Source organism: Neltuma alba, unplaced genomic scaffold, assembly GCF_004799145.2.
Source record: "Neltuma alba isolate B1F8T4 unplaced genomic scaffold, ASM479914v2 tig00012507_pilon, whole genome shotgun sequence".
Lineage (NCBI taxonomy): Eukaryota > Viridiplantae > Streptophyta > Magnoliopsida > Fabales > Fabaceae > Neltuma > Neltuma alba.
Genome location: NW_021636975.1, coordinates 56,404 through 75,547, shown reverse-complemented (window position 1 = coordinate 75,547; position 19,144 = coordinate 56,404). Strand labels below are relative to the sequence as shown.

General features: G+C 35.8%; 3 protein-coding genes across 3 annotated transcripts; 1 reads left to right on the top strand and 2 right to left on the bottom strand.

The window, feature by feature from the left end:
* Positions 1-2,662: 2,662 nt before the first annotated feature.
* On the top strand, positions 2,663-7,667 carry LOC114727740 (cyclic nucleotide-gated ion channel 1). Its single transcript, XM_028914455.1, has 8 exons — positions 2,663-2,757; positions 3,737-4,310; positions 4,849-5,049; positions 5,144-5,436; positions 5,618-5,729; positions 6,250-6,486; positions 6,619-7,013; positions 7,124-7,667. Exons 1-8 carry the CDS (start codon positions 2,726-2,728, stop codon positions 7,434-7,436), a joined length of 2,157 nt encoding a protein of 718 aa, XP_028770288.1. The 5' UTR covers positions 2,663-2,725; the 3' UTR covers positions 7,437-7,667.
* Positions 7,668-8,151: 484 nt separating this feature from the next.
* LOC114727735 (non-specific lipid-transfer protein 3-like) lies at positions 8,152-8,658 on the bottom strand. Its single transcript, XM_028914450.1, has 2 exons — positions 8,279-8,658; positions 8,152-8,173 (listed from the first exon to the last, which is right to left on the bottom strand). The coding sequence occupies exons 1-2, from the start codon at positions 8,656-8,658 to the stop codon at positions 8,152-8,154; spliced, it is 402 nt and encodes a 133-aa protein (XP_028770283.1).
* A 1,428-nt stretch (positions 8,659-10,086) lies between these two features.
* Positions 10,087-17,660, bottom strand: LOC114727741 (beclin-1-like protein). Its single transcript, XM_028914456.1, has 10 exons — positions 17,385-17,660; positions 16,573-16,907; positions 16,311-16,481; positions 14,912-15,036; positions 14,678-14,726; positions 14,123-14,281; positions 13,148-13,233; positions 12,550-12,621; positions 12,190-12,339; positions 10,087-10,652 (listed from the first exon to the last, which is right to left on the bottom strand). Exons 1-10 carry the CDS (start codon positions 17,518-17,520, stop codon positions 10,415-10,417), a joined length of 1,521 nt encoding a protein of 506 aa, XP_028770289.1. The 5' UTR covers positions 17,521-17,660; the 3' UTR covers positions 10,087-10,414.
* Positions 17,661-19,144: the final 1,484 nt, after the last annotated feature.

Sequence of the window (19,144 nt, the reverse complement as noted above, 5' to 3'; positions counted from 1 at the left end):
ATAATCATCTTTTTTAATACCTCATCCCCTTCTTCTATTTGATTATGGTTGAGGGAGTGTTTATAGGGGTAATTTAGATAAAATTGATAAATATGAGAAATGGGTCTTATATTTAAGATCAAAACCAACTCAAGAATTGAGTCCTATATTAAGGACCAGAGGAGTATTAAATAGTTTAATGAGGACTATAAAGATTCGAATATAAGGCGTGTTTTGTAAAATCCTATGGGTCCGTTTACTTATTATTTCTCCTATTTAATACCATCCCATTTTTACTCCCTTTTTTTTGTGTGTGTTAAACTCCCTTGCGCCAACCAGATTCAACACCTTACCTTACTTTCCAATTAATTAATGGAGGCAGGCAAGAGAGAAAAGACTTGACAAACAAATTGCGCATGGCTTCTTTATACGAAAGATAAAGATTTTTTTGCCCTTCATTATGCCCCACCACCATTCATTTCTCCCTTTCTTTTCACTAAAAGAAGTTAACTTTAAATTACTTTTTTTATTTGTTGGAAAGGATTTTATTTCTTCATTAAATGTTTTTTTTATTTGCTTTACTGTTTTGCATCACATACTAAAGTAATCAAATAGGGATATACTTTTATGATACGTCTTCATGTATGCAGCTGATTTAATCAATCATGGAGATCAAAATCATCAAGCTAAGTAACAAAAGAAATGTGCGTTATTAGAAAAATTGGATGGCACTTTTTAGAAAGCATCCAACATCAATCAATCGAGGCTCATTCATCAATCATCAATCATCAATAATTTACCAAACCGACAGAGAGGGAGAGAGAGGGGTCGTAAGCCAGTGACCACATATTTAAAAGATTGCACAGCAAAAGGCAAGGAGAAGAAGAAAGGCAGAAAAAAAGAAATTGAAATAATGCGTTCCAGTGTTGTAATTTACTTTGCTCTATATAAGTGAACAAATGTTATATTTCACTGTTTTTTGAATTCTAATACTCGTATAAAAACGTGAAATATAAGAAATAATTTCCTTGTCCTAAAATCCCTCGGTTCCCCATGCGCCAAATAATTAGTTAGGATGACAAAATGCAAAAAGATGAGGCTATTTTTATCCAATAGGAAAAAAAATTCTTAATTTTTAAAATTTTACTAATATACTATCATCCATTTTAAATATAAAATCTAAACAGGATTTCATATTTAGAATTAAAGATAGAATTATGCCTTTTGCCAAAAGTAAAAAGCTTTGTGTAAATGCTGTAGGAGGAGATAAATTTTGGTGGTCCCACATCCACATGGACAGCGACACTGATTTTTTTAATATATGGGAGCTACCTATTTCCTATTTTTGGGACTCGTAAAGGCTAGCTTTTGGGGTGTTTGGCTTTTCCTGCAGGCTGCAACATAAGATAAGCTACTTTATATACTCTTTCAGTTCTTAATATAGAACCTAATTATTGAGTTGGTTTTGGTCCTAAATATAAAATTTATTTTTTATATTTATTAATTTTTTCTAAATTACTCTTATGGATACTCCATCAACTATAATCAAGTAAAAAAGGGAGATGGAGTATTAAGAAAGATGATTATGGTGTTTTAGGAAAAACGCATCACATTTCTCATAATTAACTAACTTACCTAACTTCCTTAATCTAATCAAATTAGTTAAATATGTCTTATATTAAAGACTGAAGGAGTATTTATTTAAAATCATTTTTAAAACCATACTTAAATGAATGAATCTTCCTTACCAGACTCCGGCGTGGACTCTGCTTCCTAGTCTTTCTTGCAACCGCAAAACGGCTATCACATTCACATACTCTCTGCCCTGCAAAGCTCAGCCTCAGACATCTCTGAACGCTTCTCCTCCGATTTTCTCTCGAGTTCAACAAACTATTCTGAAGCTTGTGATGTAACATTTCTAAGTCTTTCTGGCTTCTCTGCTCCGTGCTTTCCCTCTGGTTTGATTCCCAAGAAAGGGAAGGAAAAATGACAAGGGCCTTGGGAAAGAAAGCCTTTTACGCTGTTTGAAACCATCAACACATGTTCGTGGTTGGTGTTTCTTTTTCCTTCAACTTTTTGCAAGTTTTTTCCTTTTATTGTAATCTTGTTTTACCCAAGAAAAAGCTGAAAATACATTCAACAAAGTTTCTACCTTTCTGTACTTCCTTAGAAGCCAGACACAAATCCATGTATAGCCTTGCTGTTATCTTCTATCTCATCTTCTGTAGTGATCATGCACGCATGTTTGGTACGAGGAACTTCCATGAAGTTCTACTTGATGTGAAAATGCCCCGGTTAAATCTTTTAGGTTGGAAGTTTCTTGCTTGTTCATATTCAATTGTATTTTACTGAGTGATGCAACGTGATTCATGTTTTCTTTATCTTGGTTTCTTCTGCATCAGTGAATAGTCCTAGTTAGTTTTGAATCTTTCTCCGTCCTTTTTCTCTCCATAAATTGGCGTGTCTCATGTTTGACTCAGTAGATTGACTTGATTGACTCAGTAGTTAAGTTTTGCCAACTGCGCAAGTGTACTGTGACTCTTAACTTAAAATATATATATATATATATTTTTAACATTCCAGCTTTTTTTGGGTCAATTTCGTGTGCAATACCCTGAATTTTTCGAAGATGTGATTCGTAATTAACGTTGGATTTTGCACGCCCGACCTGAATCTTGTTCTGTACTCAATAAATTGCTTCTCTTTCTGAAGCTTAGATTTTCTCTCTGGCTGAATAAGAGGGCTAATGATGGATGCCAAGGGACAAAAAATTGTGAGGTTAGTTTGTTAGTCATGGTTTTAACCATTTTTATCCCACACATTTCTACATATTTCTGTTACTTCCGTATTTTTTGACATGAATATTTCAGTTTCTTTCTGCTGCCTCTCTGTATCAGTTGTACTTCCTCTGTCCTCTATTTCTGGATGAAACGTTCATTTTTCAGGAAAATTCCAACTATGGATCGAAGCTTCGCAAAAATAAAATTAACCGCCTTAAAAATCAGATGTTCCCACCAAAGCGGTCACTTGAGTTTCTCAGAGATATCATGGATGGTCCTCAAAGCAAGCTCAGATGCTTCTTAGAATTACTAATTCAGAACATCTTTTTAACATTGAGAAGACTGAATTGTAACCTGAGTAGTAACTTTTAAAGGAACGTCTCGTAACTTTGATTCTTCATATGGACTTTACGAGAGTTTCTCTTCATGTAGAGGAGCTTGACACTGAATAGAGCAATTTGGTCCCTCACTTTGGTTGCAGTACAAAATATGGTACTCTGAGTAGGGTGACTATTAACGTTTGATTATATAATGAGACAACTGGCTGTTTTAGAATTAGTCTAAATAGAAGATAAGTGGACTTAAAATCATGAAAGAGATATGAAAGACTTGTCTACTTACCTTCATAATTTGGGTCTCCCGACAGTGTTCTTTCGTAGGATTAAAATTTTTCTTTTTTTTGGGGGCTTGTCTTGTACATTTCTTTTTATTTTCTTCCATATGATTAGGTAACATGACAATGTAGTCTTTATCTCGGTCATAACCTTGCCCTACCCTAATTACATTTGAACAAGTCTACTTTGGAATTGAAGCATGCATTACTCAACAGTTTGGTTTAATCTACCAGACTAAATCTGATGTTTTTTTTATTGGTCAAAGCTTAAAACTTGATCGCACATTGCTGTGAACAAGATGATGCTCACATATTGTTGGTACTTGCGGTTTAAGCTGCTTACTATGTTAACATCTCTTTCTAGGTTTAAGGACTGGAGTTCAGAATCACCTTCCAGTGCGGAGATAACAAATTCTGCTGATGCTGGATATCGTCAGAGAAAAGTTGGACCAAGAGTGAGAGCTGTGTTTAAGAATATTAGAAGAAGAATCCAGAGAAGGTTTGAGAAAATTAGAACCTTGAGAAAACCTATAAATTTGCATCCAATAGGTGATGCAGCGACCAAGAAATCAGCTTCGAAGAGGAAGATTCTTGATCCACAGGGGTCTTTCCTTCAGAAATGGAACAAAATATTTGTGATCACATGTGTACTGGCAGTATCAGTGGATCCTCTGTTCTTTTACGCCCCAGTTATTAATAACGACAAAAAATGCCTTGCTATGAATGGACCTTTGCAGATCATTGCCAGTGCTCTTCGTACATTCTTTGACCTTTTCTACATTCTCCACATAACATTTCAGTTTCAAACGGGCTTTATCGCCCCTCCTTCTCGAGTATTCGGTAGGGGTGAGCTCGTTGATGATCCTCAGGCTATTGCAAAAAGATACTTATCTTCATACTTCATCATTGACATCCTGTCAATTATTCCACTTCCACAGGTATCTCCCTCTTCTACTCGTTCTGAAGTGCTTCCTTGTATATCATTAGAAGTCGCTTGACCCTTGAACACTTTAGACTTGTAAGCATGTGATAGAACTCATAGAATGCGTCTAGTGGATTTAAAGCAATGAAAATAATAAGCAAGAAAATCTTCCTTTATCTTTGTCAAGTATCACATTAGGTCCAAAGTTATTAAGTGGAGACATGTGATTGTCTCTTATTATAACTCCTGACACTTTACTTCACATTAAGTTTATTGGACTGTAGACAAAACACAGGCCCACTGACTTTGCGATCAAATTACATTTAAATGTGAAGAATGACAGTGATAATGACCAAACCCCTAATTATCTGGTCATAGAAATTTTGATACCATCTCAAAAGATGGCTTCAGAATTATTGCCCTCCTCAGTATTTTCCTATGCTGGGTACCAAGGAGGCAAAATAAAAGCATTTTGTTGTCACGTTTTTCCATCCATTTGATGCGCTAGACATAATTTGCTGTTGTTTTATCGCTTTTGATGTTTTCTTATTCAGGCGGTTGTTTTAGCCATGAGACATTCAGCTCCATCTGTAGAAAAGGACTGGTTAGAATACGCAATATTAATCCAATATGTCCCCAGATTTCTTCGGATCTATCCATTATTCACAGAAGTTACTAGAACTTCTGGCATACTGACTGAGACAGCATGGGCCGGCGCTGCTTATAATCTCTTTCTCTATATGCTAGCGAGTCATGTAAGCTAATTTTACTGCTTTCGAAAAAAAGCTTTTCTATAATACTAGATATTATGCCAGATTCCTTGATCACCATGTAAATGTGGCGTACCAGGTGGTTGGAGCTTTCTGGTACCTGTTTTCAGTAGAATCAGAGCTTCGGTGCTGGCACAAAGAATTGAAGAATGCTAATTTGACTACATACATGGGCTGTGAAAACCGGAATCCAAATGTCATAACACGTCTCAATAATTCTTGTAACTTCACGGATCCTGACAAAATTTACGACCCCAGAGTCTTCAATTTTGGAATATTTACCGACGCTTTACAATCTCGTGTGGTGGAATCAACAATGGATTTTCCTCAAAAGATCTTCTTCTGCTTTTGGTGGGGTTTGCGCAATGTAAGGTTGTTCAGTAATCTATGTCCCTGACATCGCATGCAAGGCCCACATTTATAAATTCCAGACCTGTATACTTAGCTTAGCTTTTAGCCTCTTTAAGTTTTTATGGATTCATTTATGTGTGCGACGTCTATATGAAGTAAAGAACATACTAAAAGTCCAACATTTTTGTCCTATGCTCTGCAGTTCTCTGGGACAAAATCTCAAGACAAGTACATATGTCCGGGAGATCATCTTTGCTTGCTTCATCGCAGTCTTTGGGTTGGTTTTGTTCTCATTGCTCATTGGAAACATGCAGGTGATTATTTATTAGAATAATAAGACTGACCCGAACCATTTAGTAAATGCAGATTTCACAGCTGTCTTTCCACAGACACAATAAACATTTGTAATTTGAAACAGGTCCATGTTGCTCATCTGATGCATAGGATGTTTTATTTTCCTCATAAAAGTTTATCACATTATGTCCCTATTAGCAAATGAAGTTTATTTCACAATTCTTTTTGTTATGCAAATTGAAAGGAGCTTTAAATCAAGTGAATTTCATGTAGGCAAAACACAAATTCTGTATCCGAAAGAGGTAGATGTAGATAGAGTAATTTACTAACAAAATTGAATGTTTCAAGTGGCGAGGTTTATTGACACCCTCATTTCATTAAGCTTCTATTGGCTCCTGCACCTATATTGAATGCAAGGAATGAGTATGAGAATCTAATGATTCCATATTATCCGGGTTTTCACCATTTTGAAAGTTACAAAATTGGCAACGTTGAAATTCCTGACTTTGACTTATTGGCTTGTGTTGAATATGATTACAGAAATATCTACAATCTGTGACTGTTAGAGTTGAAGAAATGAGAATCAAGAGGCGGGACGCAGAGCGGTGGATGTCCCACCGTATGCTACCTGAGCACTTGAGGGAAAGAATCAGGCGGTATGAGCATTACAAATGGCAAGAAAACAGGGGAGTGGATGAGGAAACATTAATCCAAAATCTTCCTAAAGATCTCAGAAGAGACATAAAGCGTCACCTTTGCTTGGATTTACTTAAGAAAGTGAGTATCATCTTTAACCATCTCTCCATCAAGGAAGATATGTATATTTCATATACGGGCTTCATAAGTGTGTTAAACATGCTTACATGTCTCTTCTCCTGACATGTGAACATATGTTTATGATTGTTTCAGGTGCCAATGTTTGAGAAAATGGATGAGCAGTTGTTGGATGCACTTTGTGATAGGCTGAAGCCAGTACTGTATACAGAAAAGAGCGCCATTATTCGCGAAGGAGATCCAGTGGATCAAATGCTATTCATTATGCGAGGAAACCTGGCAACTATGACGACAAATGGTGGAAGAACTGGTTTTTTCAATTCTTTCGTTATTAAGGCAGGTGACTTCTGTGGAGAGGAGCTTTTAACATGGGCCTTGGACCCCAACTCATCCTCAAATCTTCCCATTTCAACCAGAACAGTAGAATCTTTATCAGAAGTTGAAGCCTTCGCTCTCATGGCTAATGACTTGAAGCTCGTTGCTTCCCAATTTCGACGCCTTCACAACAAACACATCCAGCACACTTTCAGGTAAGGCCTATGTCATGACGTTTCTATACTTGTCCACATCCTCGATCAGTTATCTACTTTTCTGAGTTGATAAGATATATAGTTCAGTTGACTGGTTTTTGTCTGTGCAGGTACTATTCCCTGCAATGGAGGACATGGGCGGCCTGTTTCATACAAGTAGCTTGGCGTCGCCACTGTAAAAGGAAGATTGAGAAATCTTTACGTGAAGCAGAAAACAGGCTACAAGATGCTTTGGCGAAAGAGGAAGGTTCTTCTGTAAGTTTCGGTGCCACCATATATGCATCAAGGTTTGCTGCCAATGCCTTACGCAGGCTGCGAAAGAAGGGGGAACGAAACAACAGAATGCCTCAGAGATTGCTTCCTCTGCTGCCTCAGAAGCCAACTGAGCCTGATTTCACCGCGCAATCTTTAGGAGAATCTTAGTTTAGGGTGATTACAATGTGAAAATGTACATGTCAAACAGAAAAGTTGTGTGAAAACGTATTGATGGTTTGCTTAGAGGCTAAATTTTTATCAAGACTTGCGATGGCTTGGACTGCAAGAAAATATCTTAGGAGAAGAGGCTATTAAAAGTGGTGGCAGTAGTGGGTATTATGTATGAAAAATAAAGTGTGTATGAGATCTTTCTTTCTTAGTTTCGCTCTTCTGATCTCTTACTCCTTTCCTTGAAATTGCCTTGAAAAGTGTTTGCATTGAGGCCGGGTGCTTCAAATATTGCCCACAAGATTGGAATCAAGGAAAACCAGAGAAAGAAGAGACCTGAGAGATGCAGTGCTGTGTTTTCTAGCAGACTAATAATTTGATATCAATGCCAATTAAATAGTAAATTTTACACAGAACCAGGTCATAAACAAAATTTTATGAATTAGATGATATGGTATTTGATTATTTGTACGTAAATTTATGGTTCTTAAGGATATGTCACTGATTAAATTAAATTATTTAAGTTATAAATTAGTAGTTGATACCAGATGATAGTAATCTCAAAACAAAACACTGATACTGATACGTATAGAAAATTTCATAATAATAAGTCTTTCAGGGGATAGTTAAGCACCTGGCAACACAGGTTCCGTTGACCAGGCAAGTTACATGGAGCATTTATTTTATTTAGAGTAATTATTTATACAATTTTTTTTTAAAATCCACCCTCCACAGCCCTGCATAAGCAAAAGAAAAGTTATTATCTTCCAAGTTGCTACGTAAAGTAAACATGATGAAATCCAAGAAATATAGTGAGAGAAAGCTAAGAGAGAGAGGCATACCTGGAGCAATCAGTGTTCTTACGAATGGCAGGAAGGGCGAAAGAGTAGCCACAGTGTTTAGGAATCATAGGAATGCGATTAGGATCATATGTGCCCACTAGGGACAGTGCTTGTTTCATGCATTTGCATGCATCGATCCGGTCTTCTTTGCTCTGTAATTCCTCGTTAATGTTCTTCACGCCGTGGCAGCAAAGTCTTGAAGGCTTTGCTTCCGATCCCATTAAGTATCGACGGCAAGGAGTAATCGCCAGAGTAAGCCGCTTGCATGGAACTGCCGCCTTCGGCGACACATGATCCTGAGCTTCGGAGCTTGAAATCACCACGACAATGGCCACCATAATGGCTGCCATCACTTGGAAAGTGGAAGAAGCTCCGGCCATTTTCGTTCAAAGTTGAAGAAACCACTACGTCTGTTTGAGTGAATTAGTTCGTCGCTTGATGATTTTATGCATTGTGGAAACAACATATATATATATATATATATAGAGAGAGAGAGAGAGAGAGAGGGAGGGAGGGAGAGGGAGAGGGAATTGGTGAGCCTGGGAACTCAAATTGAGGAATTGCATCGGCCTCATTTCGGAGTGACGGTGTATTTGTTTTGGTGTTTTGTGTGAAAAGTTCAGTGACTTGCTTCCGCGGAACTCAGTTTTCTGATGATGTTCCTGCAATATAATTGCTGGAGGGAGCTGATTAAAAATGACGTAAAGCTAGAGAGATATGACGTGCGGATTAATTTTTTTTTTCCTCACAGCATTATTATTATTATTATTATCATTATTATTATTATTATTATTATTATTATTATTAAGCTCCCTTCGTAAACAAAAATATTTTCTTGCCAAAGAGGATGTGCCCTCGCACCTCAAGGTTGCCTCATGTTACCATCTTTTTATCTTCTTATACAAGGCCTTGTTTGGATAGTGTTCGTTAAGTTTATCATCGATTTTTTGTTTTTCCTTTTTATTTTTTAACTTCCAGTGACTGTAATACTTCTTTTATATTACTAAAATTGACTTGTTTAGTTAAAATAAAAACAGATTTTTTACTCATCTTTATCTTCATTTTATCTTTTAAAATAATAATTCCGAATTGTCCGCTATATATAACTTCTATGGTGAAAAGAACACAACATTTAAAATTCATGGTGAAAAGAACACAACATTTAAAATTCAGATAACTGTTTTCGGAAGAAAATGATACTCATCCAAAATTGTATGCTTTGGTAAGTGTAATTCAGAAAGCAAGATTGACCGGTAGCCAGAGTTGATCAAATGCGACAGGGTTATGACTCATAAGGGAGAAAGAAAACATGAATTGTTAGGCCATGGAAAAATGAGCAAAAAGATTTTTTTTTTTTTTGGGAAAAAATTACGAACACGAGGAATTACTTATTGGAGCACACTACGATCAACGTTAGACTTAGATTGTGGCAGGATGCGAAACCCACCATCAACCTACACAAAACCATATAACGATAAGGATATTCCGTTTTTTCTCAACACCTCATACAGAAATAAAAGAGCGAATTGAGAGGTGCCATATTAAAGTGAATCCCTTTTTTTTTTTCCCGGGAAAAGATTACGTATAGATTATGCTAAGGGACAAAAAAAAGGACCAAATTCAAGAACGCATGCACTCACATTGGACATGTATATCTGATGAAATTCACCTTCCACATGCCCATGTCATGATTTACTTGCAAATCTTTTGTATTTGGGTCGTATGGTGCCATTCCTAGGTTCCTTATAGGTTCTACAAAATCACCACATGATGATGAGGTTCTCTGACGAGTTAGTGTGGTAAAGCGGTGGCAGAAATTATTCATGCATAATTTAATTCTATTAAACAACTACAGACAGAGTAAACATCTAAACATTCAGCAACCCTCGCTCCTGCCATACGGCCAGCTAGGCAGAAGCACTGAGAAAATAGAAGCATATGACTAGAGCTGACAAGGTGGGGAAGCTAGAGAAGATTTACCTATAGAACCCCAAAAAAAACAAAAGAAAAAGTAAAGAAAAGAAAAGAAAAATCTGCTTTCCGTTTGGAAACTGAAACGGTATATGTTCAAAGACATGGCAAATACTACGTATTGATCTGTACAGATTTATGTTTTGCCAAAATCCTACCATGTATTTACTTCCGAGATTCGGACCTCGGTTCATTACCTCGCTTCATGTACAAAGACCCTACGGCCGGAACTTCAGCACGGGAAGGCACTGTGGCAGAAAGAGGCTGGAAATTCGTATTTCCAACGAACCAATAGAGTGCCCATTTCAAATTGCAGAGAGTGTACTTGAGAGCTTTAGTCCAACTTTCTTGTTTATTGAAGCTCTGAGTGATGGAGTAGTTTTCCACCTTGTCATTTTCAATCCTACAAATCACAAGCCCAGGGCATTTGTCATTCTAACCCAAAATAACTAATGATGGTTCTCGGTTGTGTATAAGCTACAACACATGCAGCAACCACTTTTGATTAATTACGTTTCAATGCAATCCATAAAAAGTTGAAAAAGGTAAAAGAAAATAAGGGGGGGAAAAAAGGAGGGAAGGGAGAGAGAGTTTGAGACTCCTGCCAATTGAAGCTGTTTTTGGTAAAATGGTAGTTACCGAATTTGTCAATATCAATCCCACAAAATCAACAGCCCATGGTATTTGTCATTCTAAAAACCAAAACAAATGAGAAGGAAAAAAGGGGAAAGTGGTTACAGATTGTACACAAGTTCTGTTGGGGGGAAAAAAAAAAGGTATACAAATAAACCACATTTATACACACCCCTTCATGTTCTGATTTGGTTTACAAATCACATTCCAGTTATATCCATGAAAAGTAAACGGATTTTAAAACTATAAAGCATGTTTTGCAAGAGGGGCAGGCACTCCAGTACCGATCAATTGATTTCTTGCAGGCTCAAATATAAACCACAAGAACTTTTGATGCACTTTAGTGAATCAAAATATGACTATTTAGATATTTTCTCAAGCTCCTCAGCCATTCTTGGACTTTGAGCACTTCCTCTAAGATAAGCACAAAGTAAAACTAAAACAGTCTATTATTTCATCGACTTCATCAACACACACAGCAGAAGGGACCAAAATGTATTTAAACCGTCAGGCTCAGAGTTGCCAATTAGCAATTCGCCATTATATGTGACAGAAGTACATATACAAAGTATGCCAGGTGACACCCATGTCTTTTCTTTTTTTTTTAAGTTGGGCCCCCCCGGGGGTTTCACTGTGTGTAATGGGAAGGAAAAAAAGAGTTTGTTGTTTCGTGAGGAAGTAAGGTTTCTTGTTTGTTCCATCAATTGCCAATGTATATGTTATAATCAAAGCAAAGTATTTTAAGGTTGTACACATTAAAAAATGCATAATTATCATAACAGATCCCCACTCCCCATCTTTCCTTCATTCTCTTCCACTAAAATTAGAAAGTAAGCACCCATTCTTTGATCAAAATCCCACAGTATGATAACCATATTATACATTTATCCAATAAATATAATTAAATATATGAACAAATAATAGGGGAAAGAACTCTATTTTAAGAAAGACCAAAAACTAAGGAAAGCAACACAAAAACAACCTATGAATCTGTCATCCCGTAGTCTAAATCTTCTCATTATCTCCTATTTTGAAATCCGTTCTAACTTCCTCCAAGATTGCCTACTTTATTCATCGAGCCTGCTTTTCTGCAGTATTGTTTCACTGATTTTGGCACTCCACGAAAAAGTATTGAACTTAAGAACAGTGGATGTGGAAAGGATTTATTTATTTTGGGGGTGGGGACTAAATTGTGTTAACACAGGTTTGGCTGTTAAAATCAAGATGCATGATATCTTTCTATTTATTTGTAACTTTAATATCCCAAGACACATTATAAAATCCATTGCCACATATGTAGAACTTACTTATAAGGCAATTTGAAACACTTCTCAGGTGGAATGTTATTCTCCTGATCCTTAGAATTGGCAAATTCTGCAAATTCCTTGAGGCATACCAAAAACAAAGTCATTGCTTTGTCATAGCGGGTGCTCCAAAACAAGTTGACCGGACCAAACCTGAAAAATCCCGACATCCATTAATAATGATCCCGTGGACAAGTGTGGGAACAAACCGAAGGCAGAAGTTTCATCAAATTACACCGCTGATAGGCTTTTGTCTGTAAATTTTGTTCATAGCCTTTCACATTGATGTAACAGATACCAACAGAGGTCTTAACAATGTATCAATAAAAAACAAACAATAATAGAAGTATAAAGCATACTCACAACTCAAAAGTGCTATTGTTGCTGTCCATGATGCGAGGGTAGCTACCCATAGGAATTATTTTTACTTTAGATCTGAGGATTGAATAATTAAGGATACGTCACAAGTCATTTGCAATAAATCAGATGAAGAATGCAGAGCGACAATAATATGAAAATAGAAGCTAATTGCACAATAGCAAGTAGGAGCTCGAATGATCCAGTTTGCTATGCGACTTCAATTCAACAACAGTACCTGTACTACTGTTTACAGAATAAGACAACAATTCTAAGAAGACCAAGAAGTATGACACAGTTCCTCCTTGTAAAGTAAATAGGTTCGGCAATCAGATTCTCTTTCACCAACGAAAAATATCTCAGTGGATTCTAGAAGACACGGATGTTGAACTAGACACATACAAAAGCAAAATAGGATGACGTACTAGTACGTCTAAATGAGAGTGCATAGCAATAGCAAACTTTGGCTTGATCGACAAGAATGAAGTATGGGAACTGTATTCTGGAGTTATGAATGGCTCTCATATGAAGACGTGGAAAAAGTTTAACCAAAATAAAATAGCAGTAAGCAAAATGATCCTATTGTCTTAATCAAAAAAGATACTGAAACTTTGGCCGGAAATACTGGCACATTGTATGAAGGAGAAGGCAAGCTTGGCCCCAAGCAGCATTTATCTCATCCCATTCAACCTGTACGTTATGGAAAACAGAGAATATCATAACGAAAGGAAAAAAAAAAAAAAAAAAAAGGGGACTTTATATAAGTGAAGAACAGAAACAAGCCAAGAAAATGCCCAAGAAGAAAAGTGCATTATTACGCCCTATTCCGATAATCATATGAGCAAATGCCACATGCAACTACAACGTTTCATAATTTTATGTATATGTACAGCAAGACTCAACCTTACACACCATAGAATCTAAATAATCATATTGTCATACCTTACATTAGTCATCCGTGCTATGTCATAGAGGTCTTAGACAAAAATCACTTTCTAAACAATTGAGTCATAGAAGCTCAATTTTTCCCTGAAGAACGTTTTCTTTGCTAAATAAAGAATTTGCTTGATATCAGATGCAATAATAAGCTTCAATTTCCAGTATACACAAACAATTAAATCATCTTAAATTATTATTCAAGTTTGACATCTTTGGCAGCAAATTATCCATAGATTGCCTTCCAGAAGTATACTAAGAAATGGCTTGTGTGTCATCTTAGTTAGAATGCATACAGATTTAAGAAGACACCAAAACTATGCTTCCTAGTAACTCTAACATAAGAAATTATCAGTAAGGCTTAATCTGTTAGTAAACAAAACAACCAGATACAACACGCTCATCACACTAAAATTCTCAGTCTCAGCTGTATGTTCTGGGTATTTGGACTAGAAAATTGACGCAGATCAAAGAACAAAACATTGATGAACTCATCATACCAATAACATTATAAACAAATTTGTCTATACCCCATGTTAATTCACCAATTATTCAAAATGCTCCAAGTTGCCTTGCACGAAACCCAGTGATAAGTATTAAGTCCAAGATAATGTGGAAGAAAAGAACATGCTAAACATCTTACAGGAACTTTAGGGAGTCTTCCAAGTCGGAAATTGTTGATTGTTCCGAACTCTCCATCATGTGAAATTGGGAAGGCATCATTTAGCACATTAGTTCGTTTCAACAATTCTAAATGTGCTTGTGAAACTTCAATCCTGGCCAAAATTGCATCTCTCTCCTCCTGTTAAATCAAAGTATTTTAATTGGAGTTGGAGGGGGGGATTTCTCACAACTTTCTCAAAATTAGTTTAAAAAAAAATGTTCCATTCACATAATATCAAGCATAATTCTTGAATGACAGTAATATAATATCAGTTTTATTTCCTTCACTCCATCAATAACAGCATATTTTACTGTCAAAAATGGCAGTGGCAGTATAATCACTGGTTGACAACGCCAAAACAATGAAATTGCCTATGCAGTGTCAATCGAACCAACGATCCTTCAGAAACCACCTAGACCAATTTAAGAGTATCATAGCTAGCACAAACCAAGAAAACTCTGAGAATAAATTTTCCCAAGAAGAGTATGCTGATAGAGATACCAATCCAAAAGAAAACAATAAACAGCCACAAACCTGATGAGAAATTAATTGAAATTGAAAATTATTGAATTCATGCCAATACCTGTTACAGATTAAAAGACATGAAATAAGTAATGACATTAAGGGTCCACAAACACTAGGAAGAAACAAATTATACAAACATCTATATCCATAGAACAATAATGATAAAGAAAATCTGAACACTTTCGGACATGACAAAGTTGGTTGATAAAAGTCATATACAAAAGGTGAAGACAGTAAATATACCGCTCCTCCAATTCTTTGAAGCGGCTTGATTTTAACTCTAGCTCCTTGAGTTCAGCATTTACTTCAGCGTTTTGTCTTTCTGTTTCTTCATTTGCTGCTTCAAGCCTTTTCTCTTCTTCCTCAATCTTTAATAGAACTCATGAATCAAATCAATCATTAGGCTTTATTAGAAATTTTAATGACAATCTCAATAACATCATATTAATCAAAACTGTAAAATCTAAGATAATGACACTTCAGATAAAATCCCACATCCACTACCCATTTAGTGACAGATTAACTTGCAGGACAAAACACATTATAACAACAAAAAAGCCATATATACATTGCAAATAATAAAAAACAACGTCACCACTCTTTTAGTTTCTGGTAAGCATGTATTACCCCAATGGAAGATAGAGAAAAAAGAAATGAGAGAAGTTATACACGTTGCACCATATTGGACAGGATTGATCTTGGAAATGACCCCAAAGTGAATGGATATGGTGCATTCATATAGAGACAGACATAAAAGAGATTAAGAAAGTATAGATGACATTAGGGCCCAAAAATCAGTCACATTTTCCAGTGTTACTCTCTTTTTGAATATATGAATGCATGAATATAGTGGATCCAATTTCAATCATGGCTAATGAAACGCTCAGGTCCATCGAGATAGAATGTGTTGTTAAACATCTTAAGGTTCATATTCGTAAAAGATTAACGCAAATCATTTGCTTCATACTTGAAGGCCCAATACGACTATTTCTCCTAATGTTTGTGATCTGTGTTTTTGTGGTTCTGAAACAATAATCTGTTTTGCATTATGACATGGCATGGTAGATTTGAAGTAGGTTGTCCAATATCTTTGAGAAGCAATAGGTGTCCAGCTAATCTGGAAGCTTTCTTAGCCACTCAGTTCGCTGGCACTGGCTAGAAAAAGGAGTATAAAGTTCTTTGGCAGTGTGCAATCTTGGTGGCTGTGATGTCTTTGGTTAGAAAGCAATGCATTAGTATTTAACTGGCAGGTTTCTTCCATCACATCTAATTCAAGACAGAATCACTCTCTTGGCCTCTCTAAATTTCAGCAGTTAAATTTTCTAGGAGGTATCCCTACGGATATCTCGTTGTTATCTGTGATTTTTATTTTATTTGTTTTGAGAGGACTGCTTGTCCTCAATTTTCTTTTATTTTCTTCTATTCATTAAATTATCTTTTCTAGGAAAAAAAATAGATTCCCATATCAAACCTATGCCAAGCAACCATTCACGTCATAAATTTCACAGTAAATCAATATGGCATGCAACTCCATATGCTATTCCATCCCGCCTTTGATACTGGCTATAGATCTAAACAATAGCCATGAAAAGTTGTGGTTTGAGGATTCTCAATATAATGGATATAGTAAACAAGTATGCACCTTTAATTTCTCCTTCAGAAAATCAGCTTCACTAAGCACATCTCCATCCTCCCCTTCCAAGCGTTTAAGACAGGCTTCATATGCTTCAATATCCCTGTTTACATCTTCAACATCCTTATTCAGCTTATCTAATAATACCCACATGCACTCAAGGCATAAAGGTTGTTCAACCTGAAAGCATAGAGATTCACATGAATAATGAGCCAGCTGCGAGCAAGTCATCTGGGTATAGAAACAAATTAGAGATTCCATTTATGTAAACCTGTGTCTGTGTTGTGGCGATCTCAAAAGCACGTTTCATCACAGTAATAGTGGAACTAAAACCAGAGCTGTGAGGTGGCAATGGACCATTTGGATCAGCCCCAGGAGATGCATGGGTTCCACTCACATCAGAAGCGGATTCGGACTTGTGCACAACCACAAATGACTCTTCCATTGCCTTTCCATGTTGGCCTGTATCTGGCTTAACAGTTGCACTGCAAGATGGAGAATTTCCTTGAGCCTGAGGTCGTTGCTTTGGCAAGACAACATAAGAATTGTCCATTCTAGTAGTACTTAGCACACTGTTAGCTCCATCAATGGAAGATCCTTGCATTCCTGCATGCGCATCATCTCTTCATTATAATAAATCACAACAAATTACCAAACACCCCCCAAATCTCTTTAAATTAATCGACACACATTATAACAGAGCAGAAAAGCGAACCACACGTACTGCCCTCTCCGGGAACAATTTTCAAGATAAGTAAAACAGTGCAACAAATTCACTAAACTGACTCAATTCTGGCAAGCATTGCAAATTTTGGACAGAAATTCTCCCTTGTCATAAACCAGTACTCCGCAAAGGCATAACTCAAACCTGGTCACGAGATATATCCTTAAGCAAAAATCATATCCTGAATACAGTCTGGTCCCATCAAAGGGCATAAATAAGAAAATTCAGAGATCCACTCGAATGTAACAGCAACGTCCCCAGTGAAATGAAAACATAATAAGAAGTATGGAAACACAAAACAAGCGATTCAAATTAAACCATATCAAATACGATTGCAAAAAAAGAAAACCCTAGCTGACCAGAGCGAGAGGGGTCGTTGAAGAACTTCTCAGCATAAGAATCGACGCCGACGATGCAGAGGGAGTTGCGGCAGTTCTGACAAAGCCACCGCGGGAGGTTCGGATCCGCCGGAAAGGTCCGACTTTTATCGGCCATTACCTCCTTCGCCTTGACTATGATCTCTACGCAGAGAGATGAGCCTATGGCCTTTGCTTCATGGAGTTAACCAACTAACGCAGTTCACCAAAGTGTTGTCCCAGCCTCCCAGCTGACAGAAAAACGGAATCTCACGAGATTTTCGGCGGAAAAAATAACGAAACCAGAGCCTAACTAATGTTTTGGTGAAAATAAGACCCCAGTGCCAATGCAATGGTTTAAGTTTAATTTAATACCCAAAAAAAAAATCAAAATTTCAATAGAATACCAAAGTCCTTAACAATCAATGTAAATTACTTAATTACCTTTTTCCTAAAATATACTCCTCCGATCTTAAATATAAGCCTTATACTAGTGTATATAAAATTCTTATATTTAGGGCCCGAGGAGTACTATCATATTAAAATTCAAAATAAATATACTACTCCTCTGGTTTTTAATATAAGACCTTAGATTAAAGAAATTAGATAAGTTAGTTAATTATAAAAAATATGATGTATTTTTCCTAAAACACTATAATATCTTCCTTAATATCCTCTCTTTTTTTTTATTTGATTATGATTGAGAGAGTATCTATAGGGATAATTTAAAAAAAAATTGATAAATATAATAAATAGGTCTTATATTTAAAATCAAAATCAAAATCAATTGAGCAAGTAGGTCCTATATTAAGAACTAGAGGAGTACTACTTTCAATCCTAATATAAGACCTCATTTGTAGCAAACGGGGTCTTATAATTGAAACTGGAAGTAGTATAAACACACATCTAGATAAACGGTTACGTTAGTTAAGATTTTACTTTTCTTTCCAATGTTGCCTTAAAAGGAAGGAAATAATTTTAATATATTTTTATAGACAACAAAATATTAATTGCTCTTTTTTTCAAGCAAAAGATATTATACGCTCTTAAAAATACGTAAAACATCTTATATAGCGAAATATATGAATTTTTCAAAATACGCATTATAGAAATTGTATATGTGTTTCAATGCCAATAGAAATTACTAGTCGTATCATCAAATATAAGTTTTAAGACTATATACTTAGTTTACTCCTTTTCACAATCCTCAATCATTTTTATATTAAATTTGATAATTTGATAATTGTTGTTAGCTACAAGTAAATTCAATCATTCAAATCCCAAATTAAAGACAGATTATAGGACTGGTAAGTGAAAAATTCAAAGATTATGTGGGTGTATCAAGATTATTGGGATCACTCACTTCATGCTCATTCCAGTTAAATTCGAATGGAGATACATATTATCCTTAAATATAAAATTTTCTAAATTTTTATACAGAGATTAAGAAATATGATTAAGATAGCAGAATTTCTTTTATGTTTTTAAATTTGTCCTTAATGTTTTATAATTCATAATAAATAAAGAACAGATATACCAGTAAATGTTACATTTATGAAAAGGGTATGACAGGAAAAAAAATGAATAAATAATGCATTGAACTTTTATGAAATGATACAATAATTTTCTTTCAAAAAGATTTATATAAATATATTAACCATAGATTTGTGGCTAAAATACCGGAGTGCTTCAAGTGATTCAGATACAGAGGGGTTTGTGAATAAAATATAAGAGGCTATTTTCTCCAGTATGTTAATGGGTTA

Coding starts and splice junctions, on each gene's coding strand:
- LOC114727740 (XM_028914455.1), top strand. CDS start 2,726: ATGATGGATGCCAAGGGACAAAAAATTGTGAG. Junction 6,487..6,618: donor GCTTGGATTTACTTAAGAAA/GTGAGTATCATC, acceptor TGATTGTTTCAG/GTGCCAATGTTTGAGAAAAT. Junction 7,014..7,123: donor CACATCCAGCACACTTTCAG/GTAAGGCCTATG, acceptor TTGTCTGTGCAG/GTACTATTCCCTGCAATGGA.
- LOC114727735 (XM_028914450.1), bottom strand. CDS start 8,658: ATGGCCGGAGCTTCTTCCACTTTCCAAGTGATGGCAGCCATTATGGTG. Junction 8,174..8,278: donor AAGAACACTGATTGCTCCAG/GTATGCCTCTCT, acceptor TTGCTTATGCAG/GGCTGTGGAGGGTGGATTTT.
- LOC114727741 (XM_028914456.1), bottom strand. CDS start 17,520: ATGGCCGATAAAAGTCGGACCTTTCCGGCGGATCCGAACCTCCCGCGG. Junction 12,340..12,549: donor AACAATAGCACTTTTGAGTT/GTGAGTATGCTT, acceptor GGGATTTTTCAG/GTTTGGTCCGGTCAACTTGT. Junction 10,653..12,189: donor TGTTTCAAATTGCCTTATAA/GTAAGTTCTACA, acceptor TGTGATTTGTAG/GATTGAAAATGACAAGGTGG.